The sequence below is a fragment of the Thalia democratica genome, chromosome 4, assembly GCF_965202585.1.
Source record: "Thalia democratica chromosome 4, ktThaDemo2.hap1.1, whole genome shotgun sequence".
Classification (NCBI taxonomy): Eukaryota; Metazoa; Chordata; class Thaliacea; order Salpida; family Salpidae; genus Thalia; species Thalia democratica.
In genome coordinates, this window is record NC_139168.1 from 48847230 (window position 1) to 48865972 (window position 18743).

Here is an 18743-nt window from a genome sequence, read left to right on the forward strand (position 1 = left end):
CGTCTTGTCCAAAGCACAATTTTTTTGACCTTTAATTGGTAAAGAATAATACTATTGTAATTCAAAAATTACTAAGTTTTTACAACATAAATGTTAAAAAAAGTTGCAGTTTAAAGCCTTTTTATATAATCAAGTGTTGAATTACCGTTGATTATAGACATAATCAATTTTCTAAAGTATCCTTTTGTGTTTTTTTGTACATCGTAATTAAGTTCTTTTCCATAACGTTGAAAATACTCAGTTTTAATATCTTCTAAGTCAACCTAAAAGTATTAAAAGTGAATACGTTTTTGTTTAAAAAAAGTATACTATACGGCATTTTGTTATTACTATTATTTAAACGGCTATTAAAATTTTCAAAACTTAATTAATTTATATTTTTGACATTTTTTTTTACTTACATTTTAAAAGTAATTTTTTTTTGGAATATTATAATTCTTACAAATGTTAAATTATTCGTTTTAAATTGATATATTAAAACTATGCAGCGTTGTTTGTATTGTAGTAATACTCTCTCTATATTAGAGACTAAGAAAATTTAACTGAACTTTAGTATTTTTCTAAAACATTTTTTGTAAAGAAGATTTATTTTAAACGTATATAAATATAGTACAAATCTTAAAATACTTTTTTAGTATCAAAAAATTGCTTAAAAACTATTTTAATATTATTATTTAGTGTTCATATTACATTGATAGCACTAAACTGACTTGCATGACCATTTTCTCGGCCTGGTTTTGTCCTCGATAGGACTCATTAGGCAGAAATGGTCAAGATTAACCAATATAAGTAGATAGCTATTACAATTAACTAGTAGATAACCATTAAAGTCAGAAAATTAAACTTAATTTCTTCTTATAATTTTACTAACGATATTTCTATAAAAATATTTTAATCTGTTAAAACTTTAAATTTTATATCAATAACCACTAAAATTGGAAAGTTTAATAAACGAGATAATTCAAAAAAATTAACAAGTTTAAGTTCTGATGGTGAAATATGGTTTTAAAAATTTCCTGTGACTAACTTAGAAATTAACACGTTTTTATTATTTTCGGTGTAAAACAACGTAGGTAAATTTTAAAACTAGTTCAAGGAGTTACTTTAACGCTTGTTTACTAATTCTTACACGTTGAGTATCGATAAAATTTTCATTTTAGGATTTAAGCATATTAAGATTTTTTAGTGAATATTTAACCAACTTTTAGCTAACAAAACTACTCAAAAACTTGTTTTTAACCTTAAAGTATAATTAAACTTACTAAGAATTTTATATTTGTTATATACTTTTAATAACAATACTTGTTAGATAAAGCAATTTCAACCTCTGATCTGCTAACAACAACTCTCATTAAAGTATCTTCATCAGTTGAAAGTCCAAAGCACTTTCGTAGGCGATCGGCGAAAAACCCTGGTATCGAGCTGGAACATTTTATAGTGCTCTTTATCGCCCATTTGCAATCAAGTCCAAACTCATTTTTGATTAACTTTTGAACAGTTTTTCCTGTCAACTTTTGAAAAACCATTATTTTTTAAATATAAAACTGACATTGTTTGAAAAAAAAAATATTAAATACTAAGTAGTATCGTGATATTTATAATTGAAAACTTATTAGATTGAATTGCAATTAAATAAAAAAGAATATAAGCTTGTACTGTAGTTATAATCACAAAAATAAGTTAAAATCATCTAGCTGTCTTCTCATAAACTTAAAAAACAATATCATATTAAACTGATTTTAAAACTATTAATATTATGAACAGTAAATTAAAAAAAAATCAACATTTTTAAAATGTGTAAGTATTGAAATTAATCTTAAACTGTTATTAATTGTAAACTGTGTTAGAAATGTATTCGTATGCTATTCATTTCATACAGTAAATAAAGTTATATTTATAATGCAAAAAAATTAAAACTAAAAGCTTTATTTATCAATCTTACATAGTTATTTTCTTTATAAATTTAACGAACTTCTATAGTAGCTAAACTTTAAAGCTTAAATAACCGTACTATCAAATTTTGTTCGTTTTACTTTTTCATATTCCTGAAATGTAAAAAATATTTGAGGGTAAGATTCTCTGCAGCAAAAACCGATAAGATCGAATCTTGGTGTGTCAGATCCTTTAAAATGAGTGAAAGATTTATCAATTTCACAAGCAACACGATTTGCTTCTAAAACATTGACTGATGATTTTCTTTTGACCTACAGACATTTTTTTTGTGAAATTAAAAAGTCTTTTTCTTCATTTTTAGGCAACAATTAAATATTTAACTGCTTTTAATGCGAATAATGCGAAGTTAATACAACTTTTAAAAATTAGAAAAATTTACGCAAAAACAAAAAATCATTATATTTAACAATTTAAAGTATTAAAAATCAAGAAAAAAATGACAGTATAAGATTTACAACAAAGTTATCTATTTTAAGACAAAGTTCTAATTTTATTTCAAAGAATGTAGTCTTTTAGTTATTGTACAAAAGTATTGTAAGTATTTTGTCTAGAAAAACTTTGTAAAAATTAAACATTTTTGTTTAACAGTACTTCAATTCAAATGTTATGTCTAATGAACTTAAAATTGGATATTTATAGTTCAGAAAATATATACTTACATAGCTTTTACTATCAAACTATACATAATACGGGCAAACTATTTGAAGAAAGTTTATTTATTTTAAGTTTTTTGTATCATTTAAATCAGACTTACAGCTTACTTTAGATTTAAAGTATTGATTTTTATAACAAAAATTCCTTTTCAATAAAGTTTAAACATTTTACAAGTAAAAGCTTTTGTTTCCTTAACTTTATACTTTGTGTCATATTTTCTTAAAAAATATCGATTTTTTGGTTTAACTCAAGTTTAGCCATTTATAAAAAAAACTTAGTTAAATAAAAGTTCAAATAAAAGAGTTATTTAGTTAATTTTAAGTATTGGATCGTTTTAGAATCTTTGTTTTTATTAGTAACTTAAAAAACAATTTAGTTGTCTTTTCCGTGTTTTAAGTTTTATAACGAAAAGTTAGCTATTGAAATAATATTCTATTACCATAACTGTTATAAAGTTTGTATATTCTATAACGTTTTCTATAAACAGCTTTTTAAACGGACTATTTTGTAAAATTATTTTAATTACAAAATTTAGTTACTAATTATATATATTTTTTTTATTTAAAGCTAAGAATAATGAAAATAGTATTTTTTTATAGTTTGGTAGTTTTGTTGCACAAAGTTTTGTAATTTGATTTCAAACTTTAAATTTTTTATAGATTTAAAAGTTTAATACTATGTTTAGAAAACAAAAAAGTTCACAACTCTGCATAAAGGAACGACTATTTTTCTAAAATCTCCACTCGTGTCTTGAGCAACATCTTCTTCGAGACTTACTCCAAACTTTTTGTTGTATTCTACTCTTATTTTTTCTAATTGGTTTGATGTTTTAGTCAACAAAATCTCAACGAGGCCCTTAAACGTTAAAACAAACAATTTTGTAGAAAAATACTTTTTAATAAAACATATTTGATTTATAAAATGTTTTCTAATGTTATCATGGAAACTAACTCAACATATCAATCAATTTTTTAAAGCTGTAAATCTTATTTTAAACTGTTTTTTTTCTAAAGAACACTAGTTGTTTAACATTTATAAAAGAACAAAACTATGTTGTTTTCAAAAATATATTAGTTAGTTTTTTAAATTTTTATAAGTCATCAGCCGTTAAAAAACTTAATTAACTTAAGTAAGTTAAAATAAATATTCTCAAAATGTTGTTGTAGTTAAATTTTATTAAAAAATAATGAATAGTGTATGTAGTACACAGCTCACTTTTTCATTTGTTCCAAGACCTTTTACGCACATTTTTAGGCAGTGGGTGTCAAAATCAAGTGGAGACATAAACAAAGCTCTTAAAAGCTGTCTAAAGTCTAAACTTAGACGTATTCTGATTTCTGAATTCAATTCTTTAAGCAGTTCCTTCATGAAAATAATCATTAACATAAAATCTGAGTTTTCTAAGAAAAAAGTATCGGAATTATATTTTTTTTAACTGCCAATTAGGTTATAAAAGCAAAAAGTTTTATCTAATGTTATTTATAAAAATAATTTTAAAAACATTACAATAAACGTAAGATATATAAAAAATGTATATAACTTCTCGTAACAAATGTCTTGGAAGCTATAAGTTACAATGTTTACTATGTTATAAACAAGGGGTTGGCAAACTTTGGGCCGCAGGTTGCATGTGGCTTGCGGAGGGTAAAAGTGCGGCCCTGTCTATGAAAGAAAAACTGCAGCCCGCGAATATGAAAATTAGTCTGCAAAAGTTTTTTTTTTGAAACTTACACTGTATATTCTATAGTTTTAAACGAAGAGCAAAAAAAGGTCTTAGGGAAAATTAATTTATATTTAGAAATTTACACTAGATGTCTCGGGCCTGTTAATTAAAACTACAGCTGCGACCACCATATGCCTGCCGACCCCTGTCTTAAACGTATAGCTTTATAATTATAAAAGTATTTGTTTATAATAATTATTTAGTGCGGGTGGATAAATTATATGCTTTTTTTAATCAGAAAAAAACTAATTTTCAAAAACAAAGTTTAATGACTTAAAACTTATTTTCAAATATTATTTATAAAAAACATTTTTATTCATTTATCAATTTTTAATTTTATAAAAAGAAACTATAAGAAACTAATCTAACCTTATGAAATAAATTAAAGAATGAAAGTTTAATGAGTTGTCTCTGATAGTTATTACATGAGCTTACAATCTTAATTATTGAGTTTTCGTCAGTTCCTGTATAATTAGCATATTTATACAAAGATAAATAAAAGTTAAAACTAAAAGTTAATAAAATAAATTTAAAATTAAGTATTTAATTTAAAGTGAAAACAAATTTAAGAGATTTATTCAGCTTGGCTATTACACTGGTATTTAAAAGTATTTGTTTTTTCTAATATTCTAAGAACTGTTACAAGAAAATTAAAAAGAAAAAATGTGTTAAGCAGGTTTTTGTTTTAATAATAATAGTTTTTAGTCTAGTCAGATAAATATTTTATTTTTTGTACTCAAAAAGTTTAATTTACTCTTTTTATTTTATAGATTGTATGTTAAAATTTAAAAATAGGTTTATATTGTTGGGCATGGCGTTAAACTGTTCTGGTGTATGACTCGATTACCGAAAGGTTTTTTGTACACCAGGTCCTTGGACCAAACCTTTTGAGTATATTTTTTGTCGTACAATAAAATATACATATTATTATAAAGCTTAAATTTACTAATGTAATTTTAACAGCTTTTATATTGTTAAATTTCTAAAGTTTAAATATAGAAACTGAACAGAAGCAAAGTAATTATTTTAATTTATACAAAACTAAAATTAGTATAACTTTAAAGATTTATTTAATCGGTTAGAAAAAAGTTACAAAAGTACGTTACAGAAAATTATAATATAATTTCTGAAAATTATTTATTAAAGTCTATAATTTTATAGTTATGTTATGTAATAGAGGCTTTTAAAAGACTTAATTAACCCCAAAAATAATATACACTTATTTAAAAACTTTAGTTCTCTAAAGTTATAAAACTTTGAGTCAGAGTCTGCGAGACTGCAGGTATATGAAATTATTTTTTAGTTGAACCTATTAAGTAGAGTTCTTATCTAAGTTGTCCTTATCTGAGTTGCCGAGAATTGAATTGTTTAAATTTGAATTGTCCGATTTAAATTTTTTTAAATTGAATTGCTATAATATAAAATGGTTGTATATCCTATATAGTAATCTTACAAAACATGCTTCACATAGATAGCTTTAAAAATGACAATTGAAGTGTAAATATAAGCAAAGTTTATTTTTTTAAGCTTCGTTTAAAAAATATATATTTATTTTTCGAAGTGTTATTAATTTAGTTTTTAAAGAAACTCAAAAAATTTGACGTTTTATAAAAAATGCAATGTTTTTTTTAATTAAATGTTTTAAACTATACAAATTAATAATGTAACGAAAATTTATGTATTCCAATGGGTAACTTAAACTGTATGTTGACTTTAAAACAGTGTTAAACATAGCCTTGAAATTCATAGTCTGAATAAGTTAGAAATAACAAGTTTGGTGAAAATAAGTTTTTTTGTTAAAAAATATTAAAGCTCAGTAAATAATTAAAAGCTCTAGTAAAATTAAAATTACCAAGTCCACCAATAGCCTTCCATAACAATTTTGCAGCATTATCTGGACAAAAATTTTCTGCTAAAAACACCGTTCCTTTCATTTTATTTATTTTTTCTTCTGATCAAAATTTCAAGTATGATTGTTTTTATAACTCAAGTTTTTTAAATTAAATGTTTAAGAACAATAGTAAATTCTTAAAAATCACTATTATAGCTTATCAAAATTGATGTTGATTACAATTAAATAGTGGATAGACACTTGCGTAAAATTACTTTCTAACGGAATATAGTTATTAAAACTTACAACTACTTGCAAAAAAAAGTTTTAGTACACTTCATTGTAAACTAAAGAAAAACTTTAGCTTAAGAACTATTCCACTAGCTTTTTTATAAAATAAATCTAAAAGAGAAAGAAAAAAAGGTTTACTTATTATTTTAAATATATTTTTAGTATAGACTTTTCTTTCTCTTCCTAAAAAAGTAACTAGTTAAATTCGTGCTGTAGTATAATAAAAAAATGTAGTCAATTAAAAAAATCTGATAAAATTCAAAATATTTTAAGAACTTCAAAGTTTTGTCAAAAAGTATTAATAAATTTTCTAGCAATTTTGCAGTCAAAATGTTTTACTTTTCTAAAATTAAATTAAGAGATGGTAATTATGACTAAAACAGGAGTCGGTTGCCTTATATAAGTCGCGGGTCAATTTTCTTTAAAAAATGCTTACTGACCGCATAGTATAGAAAAAAGCCTTTGCGGGCCGCTGTTTTCTGGATAATTAAAGTAATTGATAGAAAAATACAACTTTAAATAAAACATGTGATAGTTTAAGTAATAATAGAGCACTAGCAGAGAGTAATAGTTAGATTAAATACCTAAGTATAAGTTTTTACAAAAAAAAAATTTTTTTTATTGTTTTATAAAAGTAAAACTTTAAATAAAAAGTACCTCTCAGGCCATAGATTTAGGCTTTTTGGGTCGCATTTGGCCTTCGAACTACTGTTTTCCGACCACTGGACTATAAAAAAGTATTTTTATGTAAAACTATAAGAAAAACACATTTCTTTATAAACTTATCATTAAACAACAGGGAGTAAAAGAAAAATAGTTTTTATGTCCAAACAAAAACAATAAAAAAGTTTTTTTATATGTTTAGTTATTTTGATGTAAATGAATAAAGTCAGCTTCGGTAATTAAGATTTTGAGTTTTCAAGTATGTACTTAACAATTTAAACAAGAAACTATTCGAAATTTCATTCAACTATTTTACTTGCTGAGAAATTATAAACTAGCTAAACAATAATAACTCAGTAAACACTTTTGTATACACATAGTTATAAATTATATAGATAAAAAAGCATTATTGTGTAATATGCTGACGAAAGTGGTCAAAACTTGTTTTGATAAAATAAAAAAAATTTACTAATAGAATTGTAATCAACTAAAATATTTAATTTTTCACATAACTAAAAAAATATTGTAACCTTAACTTCACTTATAGATTTAGTTTTTTAACGATTTTAAATTTTTCTTTTGTGTAAACAAATCTTAGTTTTAGCTTGTATTTTCCAAAATATTCTTTTTACCTGAATCCTTGGTCTTTTATAATAAAGTTATAATTTAAATTTCATAAACATCAGGCTAAAAAAACACTAACAATATTGAATTTCTGTCTTCCTCATGTAAAGTTTATTAAATAAGTGTTCTACATAACAAATTTTTGTAGGTAAGCCAAAAAAAAGTAAGAATATATTTAGAGTAACGTTCTTTTTATTTTTTATCAAAAAAAAGCTTTTTAACTATAATTTTGTTGTTAACTTTTTATTATAAAAAAATCATTTATCAGTTGAACTATAATGTTTTTCAACTATAATGGTTGATAGAATAACAATCTTTAATTTCTTCAATATCTAAGTAAATTAGAAACTACTTTTACTTAAAACTGTAAGTCTACTGAAATTTAAATAAAAATTTTTGTATATAGAGGTTAGCACTGTAATCACAGTATGAACTGTTTATTTGTTATTTGTTTTATTTTATTACTATTTGTATTTATAAATGTTTTTTGCTTTTTATTATTTTTCGTGTAATTTTAATTAAACTATTACTACTATTTATTTTTATTATTAGCTAAATTTTACTTTATTAGTAGTTATTTATTACTATTTTTATTGAAACTTGTATACTTTTGAACCATTATCATAGTTTTAGCTTGAAGGCTTGTTTACAAAATAATAGCATTCTTCCTTGTAAAAAAATCAATCATAACTATTATACTACTGCGGTGCACTACGATAGCTGTGCACTTTTTGAGTCTAAATTCTTATAAAGTCGATGAATTTATAAAAAATTATAATGGAAATTTTCATCAAAGCCGGTACGAAATTATGTTTACGCTCCGAATTAGTATATTTGGTATTCGTAAAATCTTTCAAATACTACATAAACATAGTTAAAAAATTTAGCAGGGAAATTAAATAGTTTAAGGATAAAGATGATAGATTCTACTTTTTTTCTTCATTTTTTTAGGTGGAACGCATGCGCTAGTAAACCTCCTCACGCTACGCCCTTGGTATTAATATTGAAGTAAGTTTTATGACTTTAGGTAAAATCTGCTTAAGTCAAGGGGTTGACGAATTGATAATTACTACAAGTCAAAATACCGTTTATTTTTTATTAATCTGTTTAGTTATGGTCCTAGACAAGACGTTAAAAGGTATTTGTGGTGTACGACTCGGTAACCGAAAGATTCTTCATGCAGCAAGTCCTACGATCAAATGTTGTAAGTTTTTTTGGCATTCAATAAACTAATAATATTCTTTACTAATTGCAAAAACTACTGAGAGAAAACAGTGCTTTAGACTTTTTGTGTTTTGAACTTAAGTTAATTTTTTTAAGCACAAAGTAGTAAAACTAAATGTTTTAAGTGTTTGCTAATTACATTTATGATAAGTTTTAAACGAAATTTAAGTACTTTTATTTGAACAAGAATAGTATGAAACTTTTTATACACTTATCAAAAAAAAAGCAGATATAATAAAGATAATGTTTTTTTTTTATTATATCTAGCTTCTGAGTTAGAGCTTTAAATCTAGTTGGTATTTTAAAAGTACTGTTGTTCTTTTAGCTTACCTGCTAATTTTTTTAACGCAGACGACTCTTATTCACAATAAATAGTAGTTAAGTGAATTTAATGACAGTTGTGGGAGTTTTTAGGTTTCACCGCTTGCTCCTCATTAAGTGGATAGCTGTCTAAATTGCGCGAGCGTACAAAATTGCACGAGTGGACAGCATTGCACGAGTTCACAAAATTGCACGAAGATACTTTTGTATGAAGGGTTACTTTTACACGAGCAGACAATTTTGCACGGGTTAAATTTTTTATTTTATTTTATTATTATTTTTTTTACTATCACTGTTACCCCTAACACTTACCCTCGTTCAGTAACTTTTTTTCTCTTTTTTTTATAATTAACTTTTAGTTTTTTTTCTGTTTTATTTTTATTTTATTTTTTCTTTATTTTTTTTTCACGTGCAAAAATGTAACTCGTGTAAAATTGACCCTTGGTGCAAAATCGTCTTCGTGCAATTTTGTTCCCTCGTGCAAGTTTGTGACCTTGTGCAATTTTGGTTTTGTTCAATTTTGGCTTCATGCAATTTAGTAACCTCGTGCATTTTTGTCTTCGTGCAATTCAGACCCGTTCCCTATTAAGTAGTTCCTATTTTGCTTATTTTTATTTGGTGCATAAAAAGTAGGTGACTCTCAATAAATAGAATACAAGCTGATACATAACAGAAAAGACACATAAATGAAAAAGTACACCTAGTTTCATAACAAAGCATTTTTTGATCTCAATTACAATTAGCTAGCAGCACTACAGTAACCTCTCGCATCTTTACACACTCGTGACGTTACGCACTCTCGTTTAGTTACGCATATTACAACTCTAAAAAATTCAAAATATTTTTTTTTTTCTTAATATTTCACAAATTAGGTTTATTGTATATTTTAATTTAAAATATTTTTTAAATGCTAACTCACCTCTCTGTTTCTTTGGACTTTGTAAACTTATGTTCCTTGACTAATTGATAAACATTTATACTTCAGTTTATCAGAAATTTTGTTATTAATAAGAGATTAAATTTAAAAAAAGTTGTAGTAACATAAACAATTTTATTAAAATATTTTCATATATTTTATATATTTTTGTTCAAAAGAAGAAATCCATTACAGCACCAAAAGAATTCTTTTGTAAAAGTCTATAGAAAAGAATTTAAATATAGACGACACACCATTGCTTAATTGTAAAGAAGTGCTTAATTATAAATTGAATCTGCTAAATAGAATAGAATATAAGTGTTAAGTATCAAATAAATCACTTATAAATAAAGATAAAATCTCTTAAATATTAAAACTAGTAAAAGTTTTTATACGAGTATTATTATTTTATATAAATTTGAATCTTTTTTTTAATATATATATGTATAGTTTTATCTTTTGTTTTCATGTTTAAAAATAAAGTAAACAATAGTTAAAAGTTAGAAAGCCCCCAGTCTGCTTTTAACTAGAAGAAATATCAAAAAACAGCCATTATAATAAGTATGTTTGGTACCTCTCGTATCTTTACGATTTCTCATATCTTTACGTATTTTTTCTGTGGACACAATGTGCGTAAATAAGGGAGAGGTTACTGTACAGTCTTAAACAATCAAGCGCCATAAATAAAAGTTAGTACTAGCATCTTAAAGAAAAATAGTTGACAAGTGTCCATAAGCTTACAAATAAATAAAAAACTAGATCTTCAAAATAATTGAAAACAGTATTAGAATAACAGAGCAGTGTTTGAATATGCTTTAAAGTTATGAATGTCCGACTAAAGATTTAGTAGTATAAGTATAGATTTCTCGCTAAACAGTTTAAAAATTAGAATATTAAAGAAATTTATTTAATCTTATATTCATAAGAATATGAAGGATAAGTACTTTAAAGTATGGTCACTAGATTTTAAAATTTCTCTCATGTATAACAGTTACAACAAGTACCTGGATATTTGTCAGTTTTAACTTGAATATTATGTTCCATTAATTAAGTGGCGATCGCTCAAAGCCAATCGGGCAACTACACTTTACAGTACGATGAAAATCTTAAAGCTGAAATGGGGTAAAACGAGACAGGGCATTCTTTGATATCTTATTTTAGTTATTTTCTAACATAGTTATATGACAGAGCAATACATTGTTTATATAGACCGATCATAAACTTAAATCTATATAAACATTATGAAATATGCATGGGGTCTTCTATAGGTAAAAACCAGTACATCGGCTAACTATTAGATAGAAAATATTAAAAAACTGTATTTACGTTTGCCCTCCTTAAACAACTATGTATAAAAATATTCGACCTTTAACCTATTTAAAAGGTGGATAATGTTTAATTTTTAATAATAATTTGTTAAACGTATTCAAAAACAATAATAATGGTGTTTAAAGTCATTATAAAAAACATACTTGCTTTCTAAGCTACTAAATACATTTTGAGCAGGAAAAATTGTACATTTTTTTTTGTATGTCAATTATTAAGATCATTCAAGATTGTTGGTAAATGCAGACTGTGCTGCATGGTCGTTTTTAAAAAACTCAAGATGTAAAAAAAACTTAGTATGATGATGTTTTAAGGGCAATCTCTGGACGCTTACAACTAAAATACTGGATTATCTTGAACGAAGACATAAAGTAATTAAAAACTAATATTCATGAAACATCAATAAATAAGAAGTTTGTGTAAATAGCGGCTATAGACTTGGTTCCTCGAGTATGTGCTACCCCTAAAAATCAGGAAAAAATAAAATAAGTTTTTACAATGAAGTGTAGTATTTAAACCTAATAGAATATTAAAGTAAAAACAAGTATTAGCTTTTAAGTCAGTCAAAAATTTTATAGAATTTTTTTTAGAAAATGGTACCTTTTAGATAAGGTATCGGAAAACTGAAATCCGCATGACATATGTGGCCCATGAAGGGTAAAAGTGCGGTCCACAAGTATGCAAGTTTGGCCTGCGAAAAAAAGTTTCTGAAACTTTCTTGGTTGAAGTAAAGATTAAAAAACTTTTAGTTTGTGAAACTTTAAAAAGATATTTTTAGCATGCAAAAAACATGTTGGAAGAAATTTATTTTATTATACGATAGTTGTTAGAAAATGGATTAAATTTGCAAATTACCTTTTATTGCTGGTAGCAAATCAGAATTCTCTTACACGCAAGACCGAAACACTTGCTCACGTAAACTACCTAACGGAAATATAACATCACATACATCAGCAGATGGGTGTTATCATGTTGCAGCAAGGTTCACTTGAGTGTAATGTCATTCTTAGTTACTATACACTATAACTGATGTTACAAGCATGGATCGAGACGGGTTGAAAAGAGGAAGTCAACGGATAAACATGGCTACAGCCTAAAAGCGTGCCGACGGCCAGAAGGGAAAGGTAAAGGCAGAGGAAGCCGCAACTAACGCCAATACAATGATCATTTATCAAAATTTAAGTCAGACTCTTATTAGGAAATAGATTTAGTAAATTTACATTTATTAAACTAGCTTAGAATAAGTGCACTAGAATAAAAGATTTAATTATTTTGCATGCTTATAATAAAAAAAAACTTTAAATTTCTGTTTTCATTATTTATAAACCTTTTATCTACTTTTCACTTATGCTTACAAGAAGGGTTTTAAATTAGAGGAAATATCCATTTTAATAATTTTTGCTTAATAAAACAGCATCTTTGCAAAAATTCTTTATCAATTTTAAAACTAAAGATTTTTATTTTACACTGCTGGAGGTCTTTGTAAGAAGACTAACGAGAGGAAATGCAACAAAGTAACACATTCTGTTGTTTTCTGAATGACCACCAGTGGCGCAAGAGGATTATTTATTAAATCAAATTATGAAAACAATGTATGTTTTCGTGCTCATTTGACCACAAGCTTGTGCACAAAGCACATCACACTTAAGATTCATCTTCTGACTTTCAACAAGACACATGTTAAGAATAGATTTAACGTGTAGAATTTGTTGTTTATGTTTATTTCTTGTATTTATTTTCGCAGTACTTTGTTCTACTTATAGATTAGCTGCTTTATCATTTTTCTACAAAACCATTTTATAAAAAAACTTAGTATATATATTAAGTAATACTAACTTTATTTTTTACTAAGATAACCTTATAAGTCAAGGAAACTCAGGTAATATGTTTGAAAGTTTAATAAACAATATACTACCCACTTACACTGACGAGCAAACTAACACTGACGAGAATAAAGTAGTAGGGCATTACAGACCATTATTACTTAGAAAAGTAGACCCTCTACTACACCGAAGCAAGGTCCGGATTTTTTTTTATTAGCATACGGTAGATATTTAGTTGTTAGTCTTCGTAATAAATGAACTTTACTGCATTAACTTTTCGAAAACAAAAAATAAATTTAAGTTTATAAATATGGCCAAAGTATCTGATTTTAACTATTCCGAGATATATTTTGTTTGAATACATATTCGAAAAATCGTTTAAAATTTAAGATATTTTTGAATTTAACAATTTTCCTAAGTTGTAGAACTTTAAAAAATTTTGATTTCAAACCTAAAATATTAATTTATGACTTTCCTTCATCGGGTCTATTTAATATAAGTCCTAAATTTCGTGGACATGCTTCACTAGTTGTTCTTAAGCTTTTAAAGTCACAATCGTTAACAAAGAAGGTCACTAGAGATAAATTTTGTGCAAAATATATTTTTAAGTGAAAAGTTTCCTTATAGAAAATTTAATATTTATAATATTAAGTTTTACTTTTTTGTACATAAAACGCTAAAACGTTTTGAGAAATTTCGAAAGATAACTAAACTTACAAAACAAAAAAGCAGTAACGTAAATACTAACACTTTATAAAAGTTTTTGTTAGTTGTTAAAGTTTATCTACATTTTTATTATGTGTATAGATGCACATTTTAAAACACAATTTGATTAAAAATAATTTATTTTCAAAAACTTCTTTGGAAACGAAAAAAAATAATAATTCTTAGACATGGTCATTAAAATATTAAGTTCCGTAGTTTTAAATATTAAAACAGAAACTCCTTTGGAACCAAATTTTTTGAATAATTTAATTTAACAAAAACTGGTTTTACTTAAAAAACTAAAAGTTTAAAGTTATATAAGGTTAAAATATTTTTAATTTCTAGTAATAATTTTCATCATAAATAAGCTCGAATTTAATCGAAACTTAATTAGTAAAACAATGAAGCATATTATGAATTTTTATTTAGTTTTTTAAACGAAATGTCGGCTCTATTTTTAACGTATTTTTATAAATTATAAAAATATCTAGCACAGTCTTTTTCTTAGCATATGTTCTGTTCATGTTAAGTATACAGTTTCTATATATTATACTTAACTCGTTCATCGTTTTATTGATTGACTGTAGTACAGACAAGAGCGATTATTAGAAAAAATAAACAATGAAGTTCAACGCATGATCAACAACAACAGCATCCGAGACAACCTACGACCGATTACGTCCTAATTAAGACTTATCAAGCAGGCAAAGGAGCGAGAAACCGCTGTTGTTATCTAACCCAGGGGGCTTAGAATTAGATAATGATTTGTTGATTATTGCCGAAATAAGTACTTAAAAAAAGATATTTATAGAGTCGTAATAAGTCTTAAGTAAGCATAAAATCTCTAGAAAACAAAAAATCGTAAAAAAAAAGTGTGTAATAGAAATTTACAAAGTGTAATTTATGTTTATTATCAAGAAGAAAAAAGCTATACTTTTTTGTATAAAAATTTAAACTTTTCCAAAACGATGTTTTAGTTACTGCTATTACGATTAAAAATATATACATAAATTGAAAATTATTACTTAGGTATAAAGTACTAAAACTAGTTTTAAAATTTTTATTATTTTACTAGTTATAATACTTTATGATTAAGTTTTACCAAAGTAAATGCAAAAAAAAATTTCTTAGATTAAACATCTTGAAGTACCGAAAGTTTTTTAAAGTTATTAAATAAATAGGTATTATACAAGTTTTAAACTGATATACGATTTGTAGAAAAGTAATACCTTATCGTAGTTTTAAAAAATACATATAGTTTTTTAATGAGTACAAATTTTCAAAAGACTTACCAGCATTGGAAAATAAAAGTCATTTAAAAACTTTTACATTTATGTATATGCTAGTTTTGTAACTGTTTAACATATCAACGAACGCAGTTATCAGTTTATTAAGAAAATCTTTTTTATTTTGAAAAACAGCTTACAAAGGTTGGAGTCATACTAAGAGACCTTAATAATATATAGAGAACAAAATCGTGGCTTTGAAATTCAGTTTACCAGTATTTATTTATTGAAAATAAAGTACAGCAATTAATATTAAAAACTACTAATTTATTTAAGTACAGTCAGTACTTTTTTACTTTTCATTGTAATTTATAGAAAGCGTACAAAAAAGATTAATATTCGATTCTAAAACAAACCAGTAACCATAAAAAATGACCGAATAAAAATGTAATACAGTTAACAAAGCATAAAACTAATTTTTGTTTATAAACTTTTAAATGGAGCTTTGAATAAATATAAACTATCAATTTTATTTACTAACTTTGTTGTATTAAAAATTTCATTTAATACAAATTATTAAAAAGCTAAACTAAGGACCATTTTTTTAAACTTTTTAAAAGTATAAATATAAAAAAAACCAAAAATTTAAATTTTAGCAAGTAATATGCACTACTTAAAGCTAGTGATCTACCGAGCCACTATTTAGGATCCATCCGGATCTTGGTCTTATTTAAAAATTAGGGTCTTAAATATTTTAAGTTTTATGTAGTTTTAACAGAGAACAAAATTATTAAAACTTAATTGTTATAATCATATAAATTCGTAAAAATTGTTTAATACAAATATTTTGTTAAAAAAAATCAATGTTGTAGTCTAAATATTTTTACAGGTTTTTTTGCTTAATTTTTTAGATTCTAGGTTCTTTGGCCACCCTGTATAATAAAACAAAAATGAGATTTTTATCAATTATACATTTATTAATTAACAAATACAAATAAAATATGTTCAGCATAAATTTAAAACATGGTTGCCTCTTAAGTTTTAAAACTGTCCTAAAGACTAAAAACTATACTTTGTAACCTAAAACTAGCCTGAGTTATCCCGACAATTTAATATCATAAAACTTATTCTTTTTTCTACATACTTATACCTTATAAACTATTTTCATTCAAAAAATAACAAAAAGTATGTAAATTCTGCTAAGTTTGATGTTTCTAAACTTCAGTTATGATAATTTGTCAAAGTGTAAAAAGCGATAGACACAGGTATAAGAAAATAAAATTAACTTTTATAATCAAGTCTATCAATAAAGTTCGCTATATAAAACAAAATAAGTAATAACAAAGTATTGTTACTTAATTTTATTTAATATCTGAAAAAACAGTTGTGAAGTTTAGAAAATCTTAAAACTACCCAGAGTTTTTTATGAAAACTTAGTTAGCATTAGTTTCTTTTTTTTTAACTAGGCATTAGTGTCTTGAGTTATCTAAAATACTTAACAAATTAATAAAAACATTCAGAGTTATCCTGATTGAACTTATTATAGTGAGTTTGTAGTTGCCATACTTGTTTAATAGAAAAAAGATCCTTAAGAAAATGGTTTAAATACATATAAATAAATAAAAAATAAAAATATTAGGTTACTATAACTTTAGGAGGTAGCAGTACTTCAAAACTATTTCAAACTTTTAACAGAAATATTTTATACTGCTATACACTTTTTTTCATTTAAACCAGGGTTAAAAAGAAATTTGTTTTGTAAAATGAAAAATTTGTTGAAAAACTGTTGCCTCTTAAAGTTATAGTTACCAAATATTAAATGAGCTGTGTTTGTAGAGTTTTTAGAATATTTAATATATTAAAGTTAGAATAAAATAACTAAATTTAAATTGAAAAGACTTTAAATAAACTGAAATACATCAAAACTTAAATATATGTTTTATATTAAAAAATGAGAATATTTTAAGTCTATAAATAGAACTAAATTATAGAGTCAGTAGAAAAATTTAATTTGCATGAAACTTTAAATTTACAACTCACTCTTTTTACTCTAATGGATGTATGTTTACAACAATTGGTTGAATTAACTAAACTTTAATTAGTTTGTTTCCTTTGACTAATTTTATACATATTAAATGGTCAAAACACAATAATCTAAGTATATAAAACTGAAAAAAGCTGATCGCGGAAAACAAAGTCTTTCCAAATTAACTGGATTCGGATCTTGCCCAATCTCAGCTAGGATCCGGCTGGATCCGTATCTTTTTTTAAATTTAGGATTCGGTCGGATTAGGATCTTTTATAGAAACTAGGATCCGGCCGTATCCGGATCCAAGCAAAAAATGGCTGGATCCGGTAGATCACTTACTTAAAGCATAATTTTAGAAAAGTTAAAAAAAAAAAAACCAAACAAAAGCTTTCTTTACTTATTAAGATAGTCTTTTTAATCTTTTTAGTAAAGTTTCTTTTTTATCCGCAGCATTAAATAGTTTTATAGAGCCTTTGTCATTTGTAATCGAAATTTTCAAAATACTTTGCATTTCTATAAATGTTAATATCTATGATATTAAATCAAAGTCGTTTTAAAATCATTAGTTTCTTCTTGTTTAGTTTGGTGTATTGAAAAGGATTTTTTTTGAAATACAAGAAATATGTTTAACTAATACTTTCAGAGAAATAACTACCTAAAATATTGTTAGAATTTTTTAAAAACTTTTACATTTTAATAAAATAAAACGCTTTTACTGTAGTATTTGTTATATAATTCGTCATTTACAGGTAAGTAGCTTGTGAAACTGCTGTTTATAAATTTAAATTTAGTATTATTTTATTACTCATCATACTTAAAATCTAAAGCGTGTAAAAACTTTTTTTCTTGATACGTTGTTACATTATATTAACTCGATTTCGAAACAATAAAAAACTGTGTTATGTAGTAAGCTTAAAAATTTGTATTATGTATTGTGAAAAATTTGTTTGTTTTGTATAATACAAATTATTTATAAATTTTATTACGAAATTGTAGTAGTAAGCTGAAAAAACACAACATTTATTACTAAAATATGAGAAAGAAAGAGATATCTTTTAAAATTTAATTTTTTTAAATCAAAAAGTTTTTTTTTTATTTAGTTTGCTGGCAATTGATGTCCACATTACCCTTATCTTATCTTTGAAAAAAACTGTAAGTATTTTTAAATACAATAAAAAGTTATCAGTGTATAAAAAATATTCTGCACAAAAATAATAAAATGACAAAATAAAACATATTAACAACGAAATGACAAAACAGCAATAGTTTTAAAATAGTTTACTTATTTAAATAGTACTTATTGAATTTTTATTAAAAGTATTTATAGTATAAAATAAGTATGATAGTTTTATAAAAAAAAGTAGAAAAATAAAAGAGTTACAAACATTTTTATTTCACATTAGAAAAGCTTTTCACTTTAATTTTAAATTTCTT

At 24.7% G+C, this 18743-nt stretch overlaps 1 protein-coding gene across 1 annotated transcript; it reads right to left on the reverse strand.

Annotated features, from left to right (window-relative positions):
• Positions 1-110: 110 nt before the first annotated feature.
• On the reverse strand, positions 111-6264 carry LOC145833415 (annexin A11-like). The gene is made up of 7 exons (XM_082940595.1): positions 6183-6264; positions 4700-4794; positions 3823-3969; positions 3313-3462; positions 2034-2204; positions 1326-1511; positions 111-263 (listed from the first exon to the last, which is right to left on the reverse strand). The coding sequence occupies exons 1-7, from the start codon at positions 6262-6264 to the stop codon at positions 111-113; spliced, it is 984 nt and encodes a 327-aa protein (XP_082796721.1).
• Between the last annotated feature and the right edge of the window lie 12479 nt (positions 6265-18743).